Below are 23,307 nucleotides of genomic sequence, written 5' to 3'. Positions count from 1 at the left end.
TGGGTTTTGGAGCTGCTAAAATTGCAGCTCCAGGTCTTTGGTTTCCTTCTCTATTCCCGACGTGTTTGCTCAGTCCCAGGGAGAGATCCAGGATATTTGTGGAGCTTTTAAAAAACTTTTAGTTGTGCAGAGCCAGGGTCAATGGTACACAGCACTGAAAGACGCAGATTCATGAATTATTAGGGCTGCTGTCTTTAAGAATTGTCCCCTCCACAAACTCATACAAAGTGTTCCTGTCTGGAGGAAGAGGGAGCATGTAAGTTAGAGAGACTTGTTGTGCACAGAAACAATCGTTCAAAGGTCCACCCACTAGTTGTATCCTGTTGCCCTTCCCCTAAGTGACTGGCTGACTGCCTCAAAAGAGTTCCCCCTCCTTAATCTTCTGAACTGTGACTCTTCTGTTTCATCATCCCACACTTTCTCCTATCCACACTCTCCCATACCCACTACAAAAGAGAATATTCCCAGTTGAATCTGGAATAGGAAAGCAGCAGAAGATAAATGAAGTCTTTCATGTTTTAATTTCCAAGTGGATACCATTCACTTAGACACACCCAGATACATTGAAATGCATCTATAGTACTTTAAAACCATCATCTTTTGCTGAAAAAAAGTCCTAATTACTCCATCATCTTACCTGCTGACTTTTGTAGAGCCCTGCTGCTTCCCCTGCTCTGTGTTTTGGTGTCCGTCCTGTTATGAGCTTGTTTCCAGACTATTCTGCAGGACCGGGCTCTGTGGATCAGAGGAACGGGAGGATCCCAAAGCCTGGCCTTATTCAGACTGACAGCTGGGGTAATCAGGTTACTGACGCACTGGGTGGTTGCTCCATTTTAAAAAAGGGAGGGTCGGGATTCCTCCTTTTCTGTCTGTCTGTGTGTCAAAAGAGAATGTGTGTATGTGTGTAATTGAAGACCGTGGTTACTTAACCTTTTTGGGCAGACAAAGTGTACATCTAATGAACTAGCATTGATCTATCGATTGATGGATCGGTCTGTCTGTCTGTCTGTCTGGTTATCTATCTATCTATCTATCTATCTATCTATCTATCTATCTATCTATCTATCTATCTATCTATCTATCTATCTATCTATCTATCTATCTATCTATCTATCTATCTATCTATCTATCTATCTATCTATCTATCAATCTATCTAAACGTACCTTAAGTTACATGTCTGCCTGACCCAGAGTTTGATTTCTAATATAATTTCATGCACATATTTTAGATGGACACTTCAGTGTCGAAACACTGATTGTGTTGCTAAAAAGTTGGATTACATTGATTTTCTCTACATTGATTCTCTCTCCATTTTTGTAATAGACTTCTTGCTGATATTATCTACTGATCCACAAACGCCATAAAGCATTTTTTTCAAAGGAAATGAAGATAGGAAAAAGGAAGATAGGAAATGTGTACGACACTGGAGGAATGTAGAAAAGATCTCACACTCTGTGCTATTCATGACTCGTCTCTAAAGGGAGTTGACGCTCACACAAGGGTCTCCTGTGAGGCATCCTTAGCATTCAAAGGCAACCGAGGTCTGTTCACAGCGCGCCTCTGTGCCTTCTTGCCCTCAATCAGCCAAGTTCCTTTGCATGCACACCTCTTCCCTTTGGGCAGCGCTGGTATATGTGCATGACAGAAAAGATAACGTCTTTCGCTCGCCAAGGGTTCGCCCAGTCACACACAGCCACATCTAATGGAGCACGGTGAATTTTGACATCTCATGATCTCGAAAATAAAAACATTTACTACTACTACTACTACTACTATGACTGTAATGAAGCAATTCCAGTTATCCACATTTTTCTATGCCATTTGAAACAATGAAAGATGTGGAATACAACATGTTTCACTGTCATGATGTCTTCACGGCATATTAGAGCGACTAAAATAAACATGCATCCTGTTCTTCAGCTGGCTGGCTGCTGAGCCTCGGGCTAAAGACAATGGTGACTCATGAACACTCTTCTCAAACAAAGACATGCACACTGTGCAAGTCACCGAGAGACAAGCACATTTACAGTAAACACATCGTATCACACGGAGTGCTATGTTTTCATGTGCATGGGTGTTTGTGACTGTGCATGTTGGTTGTTCGCTCTTGAATTGTTTGTGCTTCCTGGCACACGGATACCTGTTCTAGGATTCTTGTGAGAGTTCCTTCCACCTTGTATGTGTCCCCAGGTCCACCATAGACATTTCTAAGAAGTTCCAAAACCACTTTTCTCACCGCTCCTCTGCAATTTGATGCCCTGCGGTTTACAAGCTGATCATTCGTCATTACAAAACCCAGACAATGAGGCCGCGGGGTGAAGATCTAACAAGGTGTATCAACCTCGGAAGCCATTACCTTCAGTGAAGCTGTTTGGCTTTGCAACAAAACACAGAAATCAGCCTCTCACGAACACCATAAAATGTACAATCCCCTGTTTGCGTGGGAATCCGCAGACCTAAATGACAGTCATATGCTTCATATACTCTGAAATCCCATGGCACTTTGTGTGTTCTCTTTGGAGAGTTAGAGAGGACGTTAACCCGAGAGTCACGGATAGGAATGCTCTGATGCTAACCTTTAAGGTCATCTGTTCCCCAAGGCAGCAGGAATGCCTTTCATCCAATCTTTCATTTTCAGAGGCTCCTGAAAAGTGAGGAATTCATTCTGGACAAGTAATAAAACCCAAGCCACAATAATGCCCTATATAAAGTTAGATAAAAGAAGGAGGTCATTTATGGGCCAACATCATTTACGATATATATTTTGAAATAACCCGAAACAAATCCAATACACAGGCAGAAAAGATTATTTTGGAGCTATATCAGGTGCCTCGCTTTGAAATGTCATTCTTCGTAGATTACTTCCTTGTAAAAGATACTTCAAAGTCAGGGGATAAAAAATAAAAATCACCCAATGGCGTCAACAAGCAAAGCTACCTGCTGTTAGCTCAGGACGGCTAAATATGCGTCTGCAGTGAAAGCTTTTTCTAACAGACACGAGCTGAGCTGACCCCCTCAGCAGGGGAATTAGAGGACAAGCGTGCATGGCTGAGTGAAGACGTAGCGCCCGATATCCATCAGTGTTAGAGAGGGGCCAGCGAGACATAGGGACTGGAGGGTGAGATACAATCTTCTCTCAGCCTCTAACTGGCTTTGGTTGGTAATCTCACTGGGTTATTCTGTGAGTTTTCCTCAAATACCCTCTTGTCAATAATATCCGCGGCATCTGTAGGTTATGATGAAAAAATAGACAGGAGGTTCTCCACAGTGACAATTCCCAACTGATGTAGAGTAGGCCTACTAACTGGTATTTTTGGCAATGTCAGTTTCTTTATAGCGAGATATCTCATCAATCATTTTGTACAGACATATATGGTCCTGCATTATTGAATCCTAAAAAACTGTGGGGATCCCAGGATTGTTCCTCTGTTAGCCACGTTTGTGATTTTGAGTGAAAATATTTAAGGGAATTTTGTACAGACCTCCCAGATCCCCTGACTCTTTTTCTAGCGCCATCATCAGGTCAACATTTCAATGTGTGCAGTACTTTTGGTTAATAATGTAATATTTACCAAACTAATCCAAGAGAGCAGCTAGCATGCTGTAAAACTATTTGTCTTGTTTGGTTGTAAATAATTGCCTCATGAAACGAGGGATAGAAATCTGAATCAGCAGATGCCTTTGAACAATTGTTGTGACAATATAAAATAGAGAGCAATGCATCCTGAGAGGGACATTCCAGCATTGTTGCAGAGTTTTCACCTTAAAAGAAACTTTCCATCAGTGATATTATTGCAGTGCTTATACTGCATCCTTTGTTGTGACTTAGTGTGATAATGGATTGCTCATTCTTTTCTATCAAGCTGCGTGGCTTGATGTGCCACAACAACCGCTTCTGGCCACGTAAGATAAAGATATACTAAACAGATAGATGCAGCATGCTTGAAAGATCCAAATGAAAGTGGAATACAACTGTGGTTCCTTCATTTGTATGTAAGGGTAGAAACGATGATAGCATGATATCCTGTGCGTTCACCTGCAATGTGTTTCATGTATGCATGCATGCACACACATGTGTTTATGTGTGCACACTAGTGTGTATGTGTGCATGGAGGAGAAATGTTTGTGCTGAAGCCAGAGGCACGCAGAGCTTCCTGTGAAAGGTTCATGCTCTCTGTGCTGCTCTCGCTGGAAACAATAGGCACAGCTCGGCGCTTCTGAATTTCCCATTAGGGGGTTTATGATGACAATGGCCACTGACAGTTTGAACACAATCTCTGTTTTATTGCAGTTGGCTCAGAGAGGTAAACAAGAGGAAATAAGTAAACATATTTAAGTGATAAATTAAATTAAATTCCACTGTGTCTAATCAAAGAGAAAAAATCAGGGAGAAAATGAAGAATGTTCATGTTTAAAAATCCCAGGGTACGAGTGAGAACAATTATGAAGGAAGCATTGTGTGAATTAAAGCATGGATGAGAAGGCGGGTTAATGTTCGGCTGCAGCCCCACTCCTAATATGACGTCAAGGCTACTTGGCCCTTAATTAATCAACAGATAATGCCGACAGTTTACAACCAGGTCACTTTCAGTGTAACACCTCCATAATAGCTGCCCTTGGTCGAGCTCGACATCCCTGAGAGCACTGGAGATGTATGTCTATGTGATAGTAATGATATTGGCAGTCATGAATCAGTCAGACATGCTCGATATATTCAGCTGAGAGTCGGGATATGTATTCTCAGAGACGTGATTTTGTATAGATAATCCACTTCCATTATATGACGGCTCACACGGCCCTTTATGGAGTAAGAGCACACGTTGAGAATGAAAGGTGTTGAGTTGAAGGAGAATCCATTTAATAAAAGAGGAAATTTTGCAAAATACTTTAAGAACGTCTTTCTATGATCAGGTTGCATTCATTGTTTCAAAAACACTGCTAACTAAATCTGCCTTAATCTTTAGAAACACACTAAGGTTTTTAGCCTTTTCAACTTTTACTTTATACACAAACGCAGACACCAGTCCTGGACTTGGTATTGAGAACAATTTTAGAAGCAGTTTCACTTGTTGCTGGAGTAAAATGCAGAACAGGAACAGCCCTGCAGTATTCTCAGTCCTCGCCTGCTGTCATGACTACCACCCATTTGAAGAGGTGACGTTACAGGGTATTTTTATGCTAACCTGGATTCACCTGGATTCTTATTTTCAGACGCATGAAATATGACATATCTTCATCTTGGAAAATCTCAGTCAGTGATAATTCCAAATGTGAAAGAAAATGAACAACTGCCTAAAGAAGCCTGACTTGACAACACAGCTGCTCTATTGGGGTTTGGGTTTTTTGTTTTAATGGCTTGTTCATTAATTAGAGAGCTGACTCACTCATCAAATCTCTGGCAAAAAGAGAGTCAGAAAAAGGAAGAACAATGCCTAGCTAATGCAGTCTCTCGCATACTTTGATATATTTGGGTTTTTGCTCATTTGCTACAACAAGCTGAGTCCTTGGCTTGTATTAAAAATGCATGAAGGAGATGGTAACAGATGTTGGGTGCTACAGTGCCACCTTGCACGCATATTGACTGACAGACGGGAACAACAGACATTTCTTTAGGGAAGATAAGCAGAGAGACACATGATTGAAAAGGCAGCGTCCCGATAGAGACAATTTGGGATACTTGAGGCGGTTTCGTGTACGCCTCTGAGGCTGGAAAGGACTGGAGGATTTATGAAACTGCTCTCGTGTGTTTGCTCGTAATCTTCCATAATCATTAGGGATACAACTGCCGATTTTGCATTCTGGAGTCATTATGTTCGTGAGTTTGTGTAAAAGTGGAGAAGGCTGAACTGAATGGGGTTTGAGGAGTGTTCATGTTGCGCCTGATTGGAGGAAAAAGGACGAGAGAGAAAGAGAGTGAACAGGAGTGAAAGTCTCCTTCCATTTCTTATGTCTTCACAGCACACATGCATGACTGAAGGAAGGAACTCAGAAATCCAAAGATGACATATCCTCATTTTTCATCACTGCATGCAGAAGCAGCGAAGATGAAAAAAAAAAGGTTTTACTGGTCTATAATACACATTAAATATAATTAAATATGTGATTTAAAGGTGGGTTGACCACACCAAATGGCATGATTTTGCTTCGTCTTTTTCACAAAAGTATACCATTTCAAAGAAATATTCTCTTACATAAGTGTCTCAAATTCAGATTCCTGTCATAACTCCCTACCAAGTAAAAAAAACAGTAGTAAGCCTACTGCTTTTGGGGCTTTTATAGAACACACACTATCATTTTTAATACAATACATTTTTGAATGTGTGGCTTTGTCGTTTTTAATTTTTCGATATAACAACTGAAGCATTAGACAGAGTTACTTCTAGCTTAAAAGGATACAGTCACATGTTGTTTTAGAGCAGTCATCAAAGAAAAAATGTGTGAGGGCATAAGTGCAAATCATGTAAAAGTAGGTGAAAAACAAAAACAAACCGGGAACAACATTTCATAAACAAAGCGACAGAATGAGATTCAGACAATTTCAATTTTCCTCTAAGTGATAAAAAAGACAAAAATAATCTTTGTGATGGAACATCAGCTATGGACCAGATACACACTTAAGAGGCGTTTGCAACTACTTTTCTATGCATGTATGGATAAGCACCATATGTTTGAGTTGATGAGGACTCTGATAAAAAATTCAAGTCCTTTAGTTGGAGGTGAGGTTATATGAAAAATTCATCAAGGCAAGCTATTCCAAATTTAGACTTCTAGAAAAACAAAAACACTACATAAATAATATCTCATCACCACATACTTCAGCTCTTACAAATGACCTTTTACTGACATGGAGAACAGTAGTTATATTAGTAATTAAATGATGTAGATTTGTGACAACATGCAGCTCTTCTTTTTTGTGAAAATGTAAGCATGTAGCTTCAAAAATTAGTAAAATATGAATAAGAGACAAACTGTGGACACTGCAAACAGTACAACCCAAGGTGACATTTTTTTTGTTGCTTTGTTTGAATGTTAATAATTCATTGGAACAAGTATGTTGTGGCCAAAACAAACTCTCCTCAAGCTCCATTCAGCAGCTCAATTTTGTCAAAGGATCTTTGTCAGCAGAAATAATTAACTTACTTGATTTACACCACACACTTCAATTCAAGGTGAGCATCATTCATGGCCACAGAAAACAAGCTGATAGAGACTGTGATGTGATCGAAAGCATATCTAGTACAGGTCAAGAAATAACTTCCTTGGTGCCATAGCAACATTGGATTCTGGCTTGCTTTACAACATGGTCAATGCTTATGAAGGAAGAAAATAATGGAAAGCAGCCAAAAAAAAAGTACAAAGACCTTTTCAAGTGTAATCATTTTTCAGCAGTAAAACCTCAAGCAGCCTCGAAACATGAGAGTTCAGTTTAATTCATTTAAAAAGTATGACTGATGCAGCTATAATTGATCTTAAATTCTCTTGCAGAATACCTTTGGGCCTGCATACAATTCTAACATTTACTCAAAAAACATAGGTTAGGGTTTGATGTTTTGGGAGACTTCTGGTTATAAAATCCATTAAAAATTGAAACAATATCTAAAAGTATCTGTAACCAATCTTAATCTTCACACCCGTACATATATTCGTGTCACTGAATAGTTGTTTTGCCTGTCCTTTTGACTTTACGAAACTCAGATGTGAAGTGCAAAATACTTTGGATGCAAATGCTGAGAGATGAATATTTAACATGGTTATTTTTAAAACATGGCAATGCACAACGCATTGGTGCAGGTGAAGGAGAATCACTGTCAGTGACCACAGAGCGCACAGCTGGCCGGTAGCAGGCTGCCACGGGGTGGGCCAATGATGCTTTATATTGAAGTAGGCCAGCTAACACGTTATGTACACTCAAAATGTTAACGAGCACGGACCTATTAGGTGACGAGTGACTAATTCTCAAAGCCACATTGTAACTTTGAGCCAATGGAGTGTTGTCATCTATAACTGAACACATAATTTGCACCTTTTTCAGAACCGCAGAGTTAAGCTTACTTCACTTCATCATCTGCCATCCTGGTTTGCTGCAATGTGCCGACATGCCATTTTTTCTTCCCGGTCATCTACAAGGCCAACTAATCGAATCAGCCTTAATTGAATCTCATTTGATGTCATTCATTTACTAAGCAGCCAGCGCTTTGCATTTTAACATCTTCAGTGAATAGGAAATAATTAATCCTGTGATCAAGATCAGCAAGAGAGCCATTGTAAAAATTCTAAAACTAAATCAAATACAATGCACTGCTTCAACATATTCGACATATTCAGATGTGTCTTGTACAGCAGGGTATAGTGAGAGATTAGATGAAAGCTCTTATCTCTGATGCTGTGTGTGTTGTACTACATCTGTATCAGCCCTCGGACCCATGGGAGCCCCTGCCGGCCAACACAACCGCAGTTTGAAACAAGCAGATTCAATAGGCTCTTCCCCCTTAGGCCAAGGAAAATGGATATTGATCCGGAGCCATGACTAAATGGATTAAATTAGAGTTGTGTTGGTAGCTGCAGCCGGCAGAGAGGGAGTGGGTAGAATAGAGACGAAGCAAGAGACAAAAGAAAGTAAAAAAAAGAGAGAGAGGAGGTATAATGAAAGAGTCCACTAAAGTGTTTCTCCTCACAGGCCACTTTTCTTTCTTTCTCTCTCTCTCTCTCTCCGTTTTCCTTTCCTTCAATAGCCCGCCCAGCAGCAGCCCTGCGCAGTCATGCCACACTCACAAGCATCATCCCGGGTCTTCACGCAGACATGAGCCAATTGGCTTTGGTGGAATCGACAGTCAGGGGATTATCATTTCCCATTCAGCGGCGGATGTTCTGTGGTAAAAGTGCCAAATGCATGCTGGGAGCAAAAAAAAGAAAAAAAGAAAAGAAAGAAAAAGCAACGTCATGCAAATAGAAACCAAATGATCCTTTGGAGAGTGTAAATCTGGCTGCCTGTCAAACCTGTTTGCTATAAACAGTTAATCAATGAGCAGTCCTTCGTAAGCCCCTATACACGGCCTTGCTGGAGGCTGCAGAGGAAAAGCTCTCTGAGGGACTCTCCTTTAGCCCTGAGAGTTGATATTTCGGGACATTTTTGCCTTCACTTACATGAGAGGAATGTCAAAGAGGTGAGTGTGAACGGCTTTTAAAAATGAAATGGTCAAGTCAACTCAAAACAAACCCCGAAACTCAGCACTATAACCACTTTTCATAAGTTTCTTGTTTTATTATATTTTGACTCGTTTTAAACTTTCAGGAATTCCCTCTCAATAGCGGCACCAGTGGCAGTGAATTGAGCTGCAGCTATGCATGCTCTCACTATGTCAGAACCAGTGAGCAACGGCCAAAACAGATACACGAGGCGTTTGATTGACCAGTGGATATTGGATGAGGTACATTTTGTTTCACCTTTTACTTTATTTTTAGTTTGACTAACGTTTTGATTCTGACACAACTACTCCGGCTGTTGTGGCTAGCGGGTTGAGCTTGTTCTTGTCCTGTTTATATGTATAACTCTGGTAGCATGCGCAGGACGTCACACCAAACCTGATTCCTTTTTATATAAATAAGTGTACTTTGTTTTAGGCAACGAAGAATGTCGGGGGTGAGTCTAATTTTTCGAGTTATTAACCCATATATGCAAAATATAACCTAAAATATTTCGTAAATGTTACATAGTGGACCTTTAACCCATTGATGACGGCTGCTGCGCGATGCCACATTGGCTCTCCTGCCTGATGCTGCATCGTGCAGCATTATTACTTTATCTAATTTTCATGGCATTCCCAGCATTGAATGCACTGTCATTGGTTCAAATACACATGAGGTGGGTTTTGTTGATTTTTTTAAGACCACGTGACCACCCAAAAGTTGTGTGGTTTGCCGAAAATCATGTCAATCAAAAAAATTAAAAATTAAAATAATAATAAAAAAAATACGCCAGCTATGTCGGCGACAGAACAGTTAGTGGCGTTTGGTGCGCAGAATCAAGGTCTACTATAGACTACTGACGAAAATCACACAACACATTGCATCTATTTATTAACAATATTTAATAATTTTTTAATTCATCTAATTTTGACGATTTTTAGAAATATTTGTTGGTTTGTAAGCGCTAAGGGAGCATGTTTAAATAAAACATGTGAACCTTAACTTTTAAATGTATTTTATTTCATGTTTCTATGTGCTACACAGGCTTAGATATTAAGGTTTTGGTAGACTTGACAATTCGTACTATTTTTTCAGAAAACCCTCAGGCATTAAGGACATGCATCCTAGATTGCCATAGTCATCAATGGGTTAAGTAGAGGTTTAAGTAGCCTACTTTACAGATCTCACTCATCTATCACCGAATCAGAAGCTTTAAAAAGTAAAGCTTATCCCCCTTAGCATTCACAGATATGACGCGCGAAGGGTAAGCAGTGATACGAATCTTTCAGCTGAACTGAATTTAATGATTCAAATCGTTAAAGTGACTCACAATTTCTACCTCTAGATGCACTAACCTTAAATTGTCAGATCTTTTTAAAATATTGCTACAGTATAGCCATACCACACATATTATATATTAGACCAACTCAACTCTTTATGTATTTACACATTTTCAACCACTAAATTGGCTAGATTTTCTATGATTATGTTCAGTTTGTCCTATGGAGGCTGTTCATGAACTCTAACGTTCTTCTGCTTTACTGCCTTACTAGCAGCACTTGTTTCTTTAAATCATTTATTCGGAAAGCCGCGGGGAGTGTTAAAAATGGGGAACCCGTCTTTATAATGGTTTGTACTGTTTCTATTTAAGTTAGATAGAAGACCCTGGACTCCATGTTATCTGGAGTCACTTGTGTTGAGGCGAAAGCCAAGCTTGTTTCAAACATTTTAACGGCTTGCATTCCTCATTTATACCAAGAAAAGTTGTGTTTATTTTACCGTCTAGCACATATTGATAGCGACATCAAGGGAATGATCCCAAAAGCTCACTTCTGCTGCTATTGTTAAAAAATGTATGCGAAAACTTGTCTTTTTCTCATCTTATAAATAAGTTTATCATGACCCAGGCCTATTTCCTCAACTACTGAGTTGAGTTAATCTTATACACTTTACCCCAGTCCGCTTAACTCCCTTCAGGGCAACGCTTCACTTCAGGACCAGATTGAATATTCATAAAGACTCTTTCAATTTCAGATGACACACGGGCATCCTGCCTATGCTCGACATAGGCATAAAATGTGCATTAGCATGGACATATTCCTGTCTTGCTGATGTGGAGAGTGGATGTTTATAGGACGCTTAATGGAATCCATCCCATAAGAGTGGCCGTCAGATCGTATGCAATCTACTAACGTCTCTTTGAAGATCCCATTCTATAACATGCATGAGTGACGTCTATATAGCTAAAGTTATCTGATAAGGCGCACACAGCACTGCTACACAGTGACTGCTACGTCACTGCAGTGTTTTCCCTCCGGTCTGCAATATTAATTGGCAAAATCGGCATGAAGCTTTTGCCCCTCAAAACAAATGTATTTCTTTTTGTATATATATATATATGCAGCCTAAAAATGTACCAAACCATACAAAAACTATCTCATGTCCTCAAGGAGTGTGAGATACGGAGAACTTTGACAGTCCATGGAAGCACACGATCAGCCTTCGCACATCAGTCCAGTGTCATGGGGACGACTCTCTAGCTCCATCTGTTGAGAGCTTTTCACCATTAAACCAAAGTTTGTTACTCTTCAGCTAGGAGGAGGCCAGGAGGGTGATGCCAAAGCACTGTAAATACAAATGTCAGCTGAGATAATGATTCACTAGCAGCCACATATTGTTATGTAAGAGAAGAGCTGTAATTCTTTTAAACACGCTTGACCGGAGAAACTAATGAGGGCCAAGTCAACTTTCTCTATTCGCCTAGTGAAATGGTGTTTTAAGCATCTGTCTGCTTTCTATATTCAGGGTCCCACAAGGGCTGATACCCATCCCAGAATGCATTGGGCAGGGCACAGAGGTCAGGTCACCAGCCTCTCACAGAGTTGACACACTTGACAAATACATTACATTCACAGAGTCAAATTCACTTAGGGAAAACTACTCCAGATGACTGGGTTGTTTAAATCAAGACCTCTTCCCCGTCCTACACAGGGCTAACCTTAAGTATTTCATTTGTAGTTGACAGCTTGCATCAGTCAATTTGCTGGTCGCAGCTTCTCAAATGTGAGATTGTTATGCTTTTTTTTTGTCATGCATGAAAGTAAACTCAACACATGCGGTGGGAACGTATAAAAGGCATTTCTCAGAAGTGTGTTTATCTAGAAATCCAGCAGATTAATTTCTGATAATAGTAAGTTGCAGCCTTGTTCTGAACACACACGTTCCATACTTTGTGAAATTAAGTTGCTGACTAGATGCTTTAACTTCCAAGCCTCAGCTGATAAAATGTAACATCTGCATATAAATGTGTCAGCGGATAGCCTATGCTTATTTACTATCCCCTTATAAAGATGATATACCGCGTCTTTATGCAAACAGGTTTCCCTGCACACCCTGGGGGTACAAAACATTCTTAGCATTAATATGGGAGTAGATTTATCTGGCAAACCAACGACTCAAGAGTCCTACTCACTGTTATGATAGGTCTGTTTTATGCTCTCTACGTACTCCTTCAGGGAAATACCTGGATTTTTAGTTGCTAAATGCTCCACTATGTTCACCTGCTAGTTGCTAACTGTCTCCTTGTGCTGTTTAGTGCAGAGCAGGGAGTTTGAAGTGGGTTGAATCTGGAACTGATGGCTGACAGTGTTGAGAGGGAACAATAATAAGTCACGTAAGTAAAAATACTGTTTGCCTATATTATGGCTGCACGATATATGCGCTATGCGAGATGCATGGACATATTTTCAAAGTGGATTAAAGATTGGACAATAGTGTTTTCTATCAAGACACTTTAAACAGACTACAATCTGAGAAGGGACAGTTTTGAAATCACCGTTTTATTTATCAAAGCAATGCAATGAAATACAGCACAACATAAAAAAAAAACTTAAAAACAAAAGCAAGAAATATTGTAACACATTGTCAAATCAAACACGCAGTTTAAATGTGCGTTTTGAACAGTTTGTCAAAGTGAGACGAGATTCCAGACGTGTCACCAACTCAAGTGGGCATTTAATTAATAAAAAATTTAAAAGGGGGGGACGGGGGGGATCCGAAATCAATTCTAATGAAGTCAATAGTAATAAATACCATGGCAGAGGATAAAAAAAAATTGTACAGGAATGACATAATTACCGGTACATCAGAGACGTCAGGTTGAGGGAGATCGGACATTTGAGAATAATAAAAAAAGAAATTATGCAAAATCTTTAGAAATCCAAGTGTTACACTAAGTGTGCTCACTAGACAGTGTCTGTTCATGGCATCAAGGAAGGGGGAAATTCCACTAGCTCTTATCTGTCTGGTCGCATCATGCCCGGCCGGACCGGCATCATCATGGGTCGGGGGTGACGCATCATGTGTGGTGGTCCTGGCATCATCTGCATGGGTCCTCCCATCGGCGGCCGCATGCCTCCTGAATGGGACAGAGAAGCGGACACACACACACAGAGCTTTTTAGGTTCCGATTCCTGACAACAGCTTTACATTTAGAGTCACACTGGTGCATTCAATACTTCAGAGCTAATTTAAAAACAACCTGGCTGAGACCATACTTTTTAAATCGGGTATTTAATGTGACGTGGTTGTGTGGAAATATTCAAAAACATTTTCTCTCCTTTCCCTTTTTTTTAATTATGCGCAAACTCAGATTGGATTGGCATCATGAATTGGTATGTTAATTATGACTGCAATAATTTAAATTATAATTTATTCAATAAAATGTTAAGAATGATTTGGTTTATAAAATAAATAATTAAGATCAGGCAAGATGATTGTTTACCTTGTAGGTCTGATCTCTCAAGATTATTCTGTTAACTACTTAATTTGGTTCAACAGGAAACAGAATCACAAGAGCATCTAAACACAGCATAAAAACTAATAACAGGGTATCTGCAGGTTTCAGCATGTCAAATTTAAGACTTTTTAATACCACCTTGAATGAAATTTAAGACCTAAAACACAATACATATAGGCGATATGTGGGGGGTCCAGCTGTATTACAACCCAAGCATAGCTTGTGTGTCACTCAATGAGACTCATTCAAGTTTACTTTTTGTCTGTTTATTGAACATAAAGTGATACTCACATCTGCACATTTTAAGACCTCTAATGAACACCAATACCTTGGCAAATCTACAAACTACACTACAGTATATGCTCTGTAGAGTTTTATTAAGTTTGAATATCAAATATTCAATGCACTTTAGCTAACAACTGCTGTCTAATTACAGAAAATAAAAAATGTTCAGCAGTCTGAATGAAGACAATGTCCCCCTGCATTTACCATCAAATAAATATAAGATCACTGTAGAGGCAACCTGAAAACCCATCATTACCACCTTTTCAACCTATTGTAGAACTGTATCAATTGGTTTACATTTTCTGATTAATTGAGTCACAAGAACAGTTTAATCAATAAAGAAAATGTGTTAGCTGCAGCATGCAGTATTAGAATGAAATACAAACATCTGGTAATTTATGGGGAAGAATGTCCTTCAAATTTTAATTAGCCTACTTATTCAATAAACAACAAACTTCGTCGACTAACTTTATTTTTCAGAACTTATGGCAGAAACTATCTAAAAATTGGTTCCACAGGTGAATGTTTTTGCACTTTCAAAATCGGGAAATAGGCTACTGTAAAGTAGGCATAGCATAGGCTACTGCAGTGCTTCTCAAATGGGGGGGCGCCGTGAGTTGTCAGGGGGGGGCGCGGGCTGCCTTGATTTCCAACTGACAATTTTTTTTATTTTAATTTTTTTTGTGCTAGCAAGCGCTATGTGTGCTTGTGTATGGTCATATCCGCGCGAAAGGCCGCGATTTGCAGTAAATAAATGTCCACGTGTCTCCAAGTGTCTTTGTAGGTTATTTAAAAAGAAATCAAGCAAGTAGACTAATAATAACGTTAATGAATTATTGGTTATCGCATCACAGAAGGCCTATTGGCCTATAATAATAAAAAAACACCACCTTAACTATGTTTACAGTTTAAAAATGGTTTGAATGAAATGCAAACCTCAGTGAATCATTTGCTCTTGTTTCTCTGTCCTGAGATTCACATAGACTGAGCAGTCTTGTTTAAATGTTACAAATTGAGCTAATAAACTGTTATCTCAGCTAATTTTTGTTAGGCCTATCTAATTTGATAATAAGGTGATTGTATGCAGAATAGTTCTTAACTAGACGTTAGCAGCGGCGGCTCGCCCATAGAGGGCGATAGGGCGACGCCCTCCTTGAGCCATACCAGCAAAAAACAAAAATATAATGATGACATTTTTTATTTATTTTTTTGTATTTCTAATCATAATATATTATTTCAATAAAGTTTTTACCTGCATCTAAGTCTAAATATCATTGTACAATCAGCGTCTGTGCTCTGTACCGTCACTCCGGGGCGATTTCGGGCTGGTTTAAAATCGCCCTGAGCGCTCTCATAGACTTCAATGTAAAACTTTTTTTTTTCAAACTGCAGGCTTTGCAATGCAATCTCTATGGGTTCCGGGGGTGCTCGCCCTAACGTGTTGTCGTCATACGTACAGTAAACAATGAACCAATTACAGTGACTGATACAGTCACATGTCCGGTCTGCTGCCCAAAGCGGTCAGATTCAAGACCAACATAACTAATATCAACTCAGGCTAGGCTGGCAAGCTACTTGATCATGTCATTAAAGGACTAGGTCCTTTCCAGACAAAATGTAACCATCAAGCAAGTATCTACCAAGATGGATTGGGGGATCGTATAAACGCAGATTTTCACGGGGCTCGTTTGAACGGCTAACGAGGCTAGCAGGATGCTAAGGCGCTAACGCTCTGTTCTGATGCCGCTGCATGATGATTATGGACTGTATACTGGCTTTTTATCCATCTTGATGGCAGCACAGACACCGCATGGATAACTCCGGGTGTCACCCCTATGCATCATCTCTCAGAAAAGGTAAAACAAACATTAAACATCAATCTGCATATGGACGAGCCTGCGCCGTTCAACAGCTGATCCATAGACTGTTTACTCTGACAGCTGCTGTCCGTCCGCGGCATAAACCTCGCTTACCAAGTAACGGTGCTGTAGACAGCATGGACATATAAAGAAAGCTAGACATGTCATGATTGCACATATGCTATGCCAGCATCCATTTTTGTTGAATCAGAACACAACTGTCAAATCAATCAGATTATTGTGATTAATTGTAGAGCAGGTCTCTTCACTTTTATAGGAAGCCTATCTGAGGAGCACACTGGTAGCCTAGATGACAAGTTATCTGTGATGGCCACAGCCGGATAATCATTTTAGAGCTAAATTAATTTTATTCAAAAAATTAACTAACTTAATGTCCAAAAATACTGTACAGTACATTTTGGGTAATTTTACCCATCATGGCAACAATTGCCCCCCCTGAGATTATCGTCAGGAGCCGCCACTGGACGTTAGAGAGCGAGGGCAGAGTGGAGAGAAAGAAAGCGACAGACGGAGAGAAGCAGAGACTCGCGTCTCACTCTGTGAGCTCACGGCAACGCGACCCGAATGACCGTCTGATGAGCAGCTATTAATTAATGAATAGGCGATACATAAACATTTTTACTAAACACAATCAATCTGCTTGTTTCTGTGTGAGTTGCGTTTGGGTCAGTAGCCTACCTACATCGCCAGGGGCGGGTGGTTGCACACCTACGGAGTAGCGGCAGTGTGTGGTCGCGGGGTGAATAAAGCCAGCCATGATATTTGTCGTCCACCCTCCACCTCTCACTGAATTTATAATAGCAGGGCATGTATTTCGCTGGGTCGTTCTCCCCTTTCTTGCTTTCACGCGACCGACTTAAAATTCGGAGGCAGGGGACACACATTCTTCTTCTATGCTACGTCTATATGCGGATCACAGCCACACACGGCCGTACTGCCTGTAGCGTAGTCTCGGACTTTTATATGAGCAGTTAGTTAGAAAGTAGCCTCTCTACATCTCCTTCTCGGAAAGTCGCGGAAGAAACAATATATATAACATTGAATAGTCCTGCCCCGACACATTTAAGACCTTTGAGTAATGGATTTAAGACCAGCATAACAAATTTTTAATGAATTTAAAGGGGTAGTTCAGGATTTTAGACATAGGGCCTTATTCCCAAGTTAGCCTTGGTGTTCTTTATCAGTGGAGACAGTTTTCAACACATTTAATTCAGTCCTTCTAGTTGCAGAGTGCGCTCGTGCTAAGCTAGCGCACGGCATCGGGGGGATATCTAGCCTGCAACTAAAACAGTCTTACCCACTCCACAGTACACCCGAGGCCAATCAATTATAACGCCAGACTATCGATGTAAATGTCTGTGTTGATAGAATAATTTTAGAAATAAAACCAACCTCGCATATTGCATTTTGAGGGACTTTATTCCTTGTAGGCTGCGGCAGCGGCGGACTAATACCTAGGTTACAGGCTCTATAATAGTTTGTTTACCTGCTGCTGCCCGTACCTGTACGAGCCGGAATACACTGATGAAGAATTGAGAGGGATGCTCAAAGGGCAGAAAGAGAAAGAGCGTCTGTAGAGACAGCCCCCGCTGGAGCTGCAGCAGAGAACCGGGACAGAATGACGGTAGACTGGTGGCAGTGCAGTTTCAGTCCCACGCTGCTCTGTTTACTTTCTGCTGTAGTGATTCGGTTACACAGCAAAGTAAAAGTCCGCTGCTGCTAAGAAAGTAGTCCCTCAAAATGCGATAATTCATGCGATGCGAGGTTGGTTTTATTTCTAAAATTATTCTATCAACACAGACATTTACATCGATAGTCTGGCGTTATAATTGATTGGCCTCGGGTGTACTGTGGAGTGGGTAAGACTGTTTTAGTAGCAGGCTAGGTATTCCCCCGATGCCGTGCGCTAGCTTAGCACGAGCGCACTCTGCAACTAGAAGGACTGAATTAAATGTGTTGAAAACTGTCTCCAATGATAAAGAACACCAAGGCTAACTTGGGAATAAGGCCCTATGTCTAAAATCCTGAACTACCCCTTTAAGACTTTTTAAGGCCTTACTTTTAGATACATGAATTTAAGACTTTTAAGACTTCCGCGGACACCCTGAATAAAACCATGTGCGGCCAATAGCCTGCTCTGTGTTTGTTACCATTGCTAATGATTGACTGAATTGCTGCAAACTGGTCTGATACAACATGTCAGGAAAGGCTTCCTTCTTCCTTTGAACAGTCTTATCTGAAGCATCATGACATGTCAAATTTCAGCTTCCACAAGCACATTTAAAATGTTATGTTACACCAACTAGGACTGAGTAAATCTTAGTCCAAAAATTTTAATTAGAAAATGTAATATATTCTTACCAGGCCCCCCGGGCATCATCCCGTGAGGTGGAGGCCCCATCATGGGCATCATTGGTGGACCTCCCATAGGGGGCGTTGGTAGCATGCCAGGGCGAGGAGGACCAGCTGAGAATGATAGTGTACAGTCAATGTTAAGACATTATACTTTGCATTTCAATTAGAAAAATGTAGTATTTCCCTCAAGGTTTCTTTAAAGCTCAGTGGTGTGGTAGTTTTAGCTATTTAAATTAGCTGTCAGCTGTAATCCTGCATTAAAAGGTAAAGCTCAACACTTGCATTGCTGACAGCCTCTCCCAATAGAGTATGAATCCTAACTATCAAGAGGGAGTGTGTGTGTACGTTACGGTTAATCAAATGAGTTCAGAGTCGACAGACGGCGGACTCACCTGGAGGAGGGGGGCCACCGGGGAACGGCGTAGGAGGAATCTTTCCCTGTTGAAAAGCAGCCGCTGTTGGGAGGAAAAAAATAAACATCATCACACAAATGTTTCATGTTGAGGATACGTAAGGTAAGCACAACCACAATGAAGAGAAAATGTTCTCGCTACAATGCTTCTGCTCACTGCAACATTAAGTGTTTGGAATTAACAGTCACTTTACATTCTCGAGTGTTGACATGCCTACAGGATGTGTAGTAGCCTAGGAGACTTTAGTCTGAAAAAACAAAATATTCCTCCACCATGGACAATAATACCCTGTGCCACCACACTGGCTTTGCATCTCTAATGTGGATTAGTGGTTTGTAATCTCAGAGGGGGCCCCAACCCAAATAAGCCGACTGGTGTACATAGTGGACTATTTAAGCAAATAGGGTCTTGGATACCCCACACACATGCATAAGCCTGCCATGGGTGGGATAATGTTACAGGCTTTAGTCTTAACACCTAGTTTCCAGTCTAAATATTAACCAGGATATTAAACGTGGAAAAAAATAAACGCACTGTGTGAATCTGGTTGAATGTGCAAGGAAATAATGATAATGGATTGGATTTATATAGCACTTTTCTCACACTAAAAGCACTTTTACAGGTATCCAGCTATAATTCATTCACACAGTCATACCGGCGGTGGTAAGCTACGATAGTAGCCACAGCTGCCCTGGGGCAGACTGACGGAAGCGTGGCTGCCATTCAGCGCCTATGGCCCCTCCAACCACCACCTCAAACATACAGCAGTCATACACATTCACACGAGGCAAGGTGGGTGAAGTGTCTTGCCCAAGGACACAACAACCATGACACAGATGGCATGGTGGGGATCGAACCGCCAACCCTCTGATCATTGGCCGACCCGCTCTTCCACCTGAGCCACGGTGAAATAGTTCATCATTAGACCATCAAACCTCCCAATCACTTTATGTTTAACACTTGTTGATGAATATGCTCAGTTGTCTAGATTAGACGATACACATAGAACAACCGAACTGTACTGGAGAACATAGACACCAAATGTCTTCAGAAATTGGGTGAGGGTGAAAGAGCAGTTTTTAATCTTACTCGTTTTATCGATGAGGCTCTGAGCCTGCTCCTCCATCCATTTCTGGTAGTAATCTTTCACATTTTCTTTGTGTTTTCGACCACTGCAGTGAGTCTTTCTCACCGATGGCTGCAACACAAATTTAAAGCAAATGAGTGGAATCTCAAGAAAGAGCGGGATACAACACGAGTTAATAATTCACTATTGTTCATAATGTCAAACATCACTTACCGAATCATGCGTCAGGTAGGTATCACAGTAATCACAGTAAAACCTGTTGGATGTTAAAATAAAAAAAGAATGAAAGGATTTTGGTTAGCACATATATAATTGGGAATTTGTCCCAAATGATTTCAAATAGGGATGTGACTGACTTATATGAAGAAAATAAAATTAAAACTGTACAACACTTAAGAACCAGAAATGTAATTAACACGTACACACAGCTAAAATAATTGTTGTTAACTTTGTTGTTAACTTCCACATAAAAATTATCACGAGCTGTCTGCATTGTTTGTCAATGGCACTTTCTAACAGACTGATACATACCATTTGTGCTTAACACCTTGAACTTTTGAGTTGTATACTTATTTTATTATTATGTTCCATTTTACTAAGATGTGGCTCGAGTCCAGACGTTCACCTTGGAGGTAGTTTGACGTTAGTGTGCTTTAGGTGTACATTTTTAGCTATTATATTGTCATAAACTGCTCTTTTCCGCGAACAATATTCTCATATCTGAAACCAAAGAGCCACGTTATATGAATGAAAAGTTCAACTGATACTCAACTGGGACATATAAGCTGATTTAATTACACGATGCTCGTAGTACTTTGCTGTTCATTCATATCATGGTGGATCCAGCAAATAGCCCGAGCCCAAACAAAGCTCACTTCATCTGGGAGCAAACTCGTCTGTTTAAAACTAAATATTCAGCTTAATTCGTCATTTGACACAAATATAAACAATATTTCATTTTGGCTAAAAGTGAAAATAAGATATTTAGTACAAAAGCGAACAATATTGACTGGACTTACTTCGGCATGATCCGCGGCAATCTCCGTGCAGAGCGCGATTCCGGTGTTTCAAATAAGGGTTCCCCCCAGACATAAGACCTAGCTACATTAGTTCCGCCTGAAACAAATACACCAGGAAAGCTTTGGTTTGGTTTTATACTATCTATGGTTTGAACCCAGTCTATGGTTTGAACCAATTTTGGTCTACATAAGCTCAAGCAATTATCATTGTATCACAGTGAATACCTCAACTGTTATTATTAGCTAAATGTAGGCTTACTCAAATATATGTTTTAATAGGTATGGCAGCAAAAAAAAACACAAAAAAACAACCTGTTATTTGGTTACTGATAGCCTAAATTAAGCCTATAACTAGGATATATGAGCAATATTTTCATGCTTGAGTTGGTCAAGGCTAATTCTTCTAATATTATAATGTATATAGCATGTTAACTAGTTACACTGCATCAAGGTCAACAAAGTATACCTAATCATCCATCGAATACCTCATAAATTCTGTTGTTCAGTAGGGACAACAAAGGGTAGCCTACATATTGTTAGAGAACTTAAGAGAATTAACTAATTAGAGGTCTATAAGACTAAAATAAGGATAGGGAAAAAATCAGACACTACAAAAGAGCATTTGGAGACAAACATGCAGTGCAGTGATATAGTTGTGTGATTAATAGCAGCAGAGTCAGCCAGTATATAACACTGTAGACTACTGTACACCAGACTAATAATCTATATTTACATATATTTTACTTTTTGGGTATGAGATTAAATATATATACATACGAGTATTAGTGTTTGGGATTTCCTATTTAAGAGTCTATGACTTACGGAAATGGAACTAAACTCTTGGCTGATTCAGCAAACTTTGGGTCTGTTGTTGTCAAGTTAAAAATATGCAGAGACATCAGATATACTTACTCTCAACTGTATGTGTCATGTGTTTCTTCTACTTTGATTAATGCAGCTGGGAAATTGGGATTTAAGGTAGCACAATTTCAGATGCAGAATAAAACAGCACAGTACATTATGTACTCGGCATTCATACATTTGCTTCTTCCATACTCAGAGAAGAAGCCCATTTTTTTCCAGATTTGAATCCTGGATCAATAAATAGGAAATGGGAAATGATAAGACTGTGGAATATTTTCATTAATATGTCAGATGACAGGATCAATAAGAAGGTTTTCCTTTGGAGTAAAGTTCAGAATTCTCCATTGGTCGCAGACTCGCAATGCTTCTTACTGTCCCTGCAGAAGCCACATGAAGCATAATTATGATACATAATTTTAAGCAAAGAAAATTTTACCAGAAAATCAGAGATCTTTGGTTGCTCAAGAACAGGAATCTTCCTTTGAATTTGTAAATATAAAAGCAAACCGGAGGAACACAGACTCTGTGAACTTTGTAATTCAGGAGATTTGGTGCATGAATATTTCTTTTATATTGTCCCTTCTTTAATGAGCTAATGTTTTTAAATGAAATGTTTGCTCTGGTCTGTTGTTAATGTTGTGTCTTGTAAACCCTTGTGGGCTGGGCATACTGTTTATGCATGACACAAATATAAAACAAAATTAATTAATCCATCAATATGATATAATTATGTAATTGTAGTACTTGCTGTTCTGTAATGTTAGCTTTTCAAAATATGCAAATATTACATCCAATTTCCCTTGGATGTTTGAGGTGCTGAGATGGAAAATGATGAAGTTGGATTTCATTCATAAACCTTTTACAAAAAAATCTGAATCCTTACAGCTCTGAATCTGTAACGGACAATGCACTTTTTTAATATTTAATTTCTAATGAACATTTTATACTGTATATTCTGTACTGCAAAGGGGATGAATACAGTATCTATCTATCTATCTATCTATCTATCTATCTATCTATCTATCTATCTATCTATCTATCTATCTATCTATCTATCTAATGCCTTTGGTTTAGAAAAAATAAAAGCTGAAAATAATATCCATCTATAATACTAGTGATTGATTCTACATCAGTATTAAATAATGTGTCATCATATCATTCCATCTAATATTAAACGTCTGACATATGCGCTCTCGCACACACACACGATGGTGCTCTCATGATTAGGCTGAATATTAGTATTAAATAATGTGCAATCATTGTATATTATATCTATAATATAAAACTTTGGATATTGTATCTAAAATTAAACTTATCTTTGGTTCTCTGAGCTGCAAAATAATAAATTGGTAGAGATATGGTGAAATGTTGTAGGCCTATTATGATTAAATGTCTGTATTGAATAATGTGTAACCATTG

The 23,307-nt window shown here is 39.6% G+C and overlaps 1 protein-coding gene across 1 annotated transcript; it reads right to left on the bottom strand.

Moving 5' to 3' along the window:
• Positions 1 to 13,007: 13,007 nt before the first annotated feature.
• snrpc (small nuclear ribonucleoprotein polypeptide C) lies at positions 13,008 to 21,063 on the bottom strand. Its single transcript, XM_080025465.1, has 6 exons — positions 21,025 to 21,063; positions 20,219 to 20,261; positions 20,008 to 20,116; positions 18,898 to 18,960; positions 18,512 to 18,616; positions 13,008 to 13,604 (listed from the first exon to the last, which is right to left on the bottom strand). Exons 1-6 carry the CDS (start codon positions 21,030 to 21,032, stop codon positions 13,483 to 13,485), a joined length of 450 nt encoding a protein of 149 aa, XP_079881591.1. The 5' UTR covers positions 21,033 to 21,063; the 3' UTR covers positions 13,008 to 13,482.
• Positions 21,064 to 23,307: the final 2,244 nt, after the last annotated feature.

This window comes from Ammodytes marinus (assembly GCF_949987685.1).
Source record: "Ammodytes marinus genome assembly, chromosome: 4".
Classification (NCBI taxonomy): domain Eukaryota; kingdom Metazoa; phylum Chordata; class Actinopteri; order Uranoscopiformes; family Ammodytidae; genus Ammodytes; species Ammodytes marinus.
The sequence above is the reverse complement of the archived record's forward strand: the minus strand, read 5'-3'. Positions and strand labels throughout refer to the sequence as shown.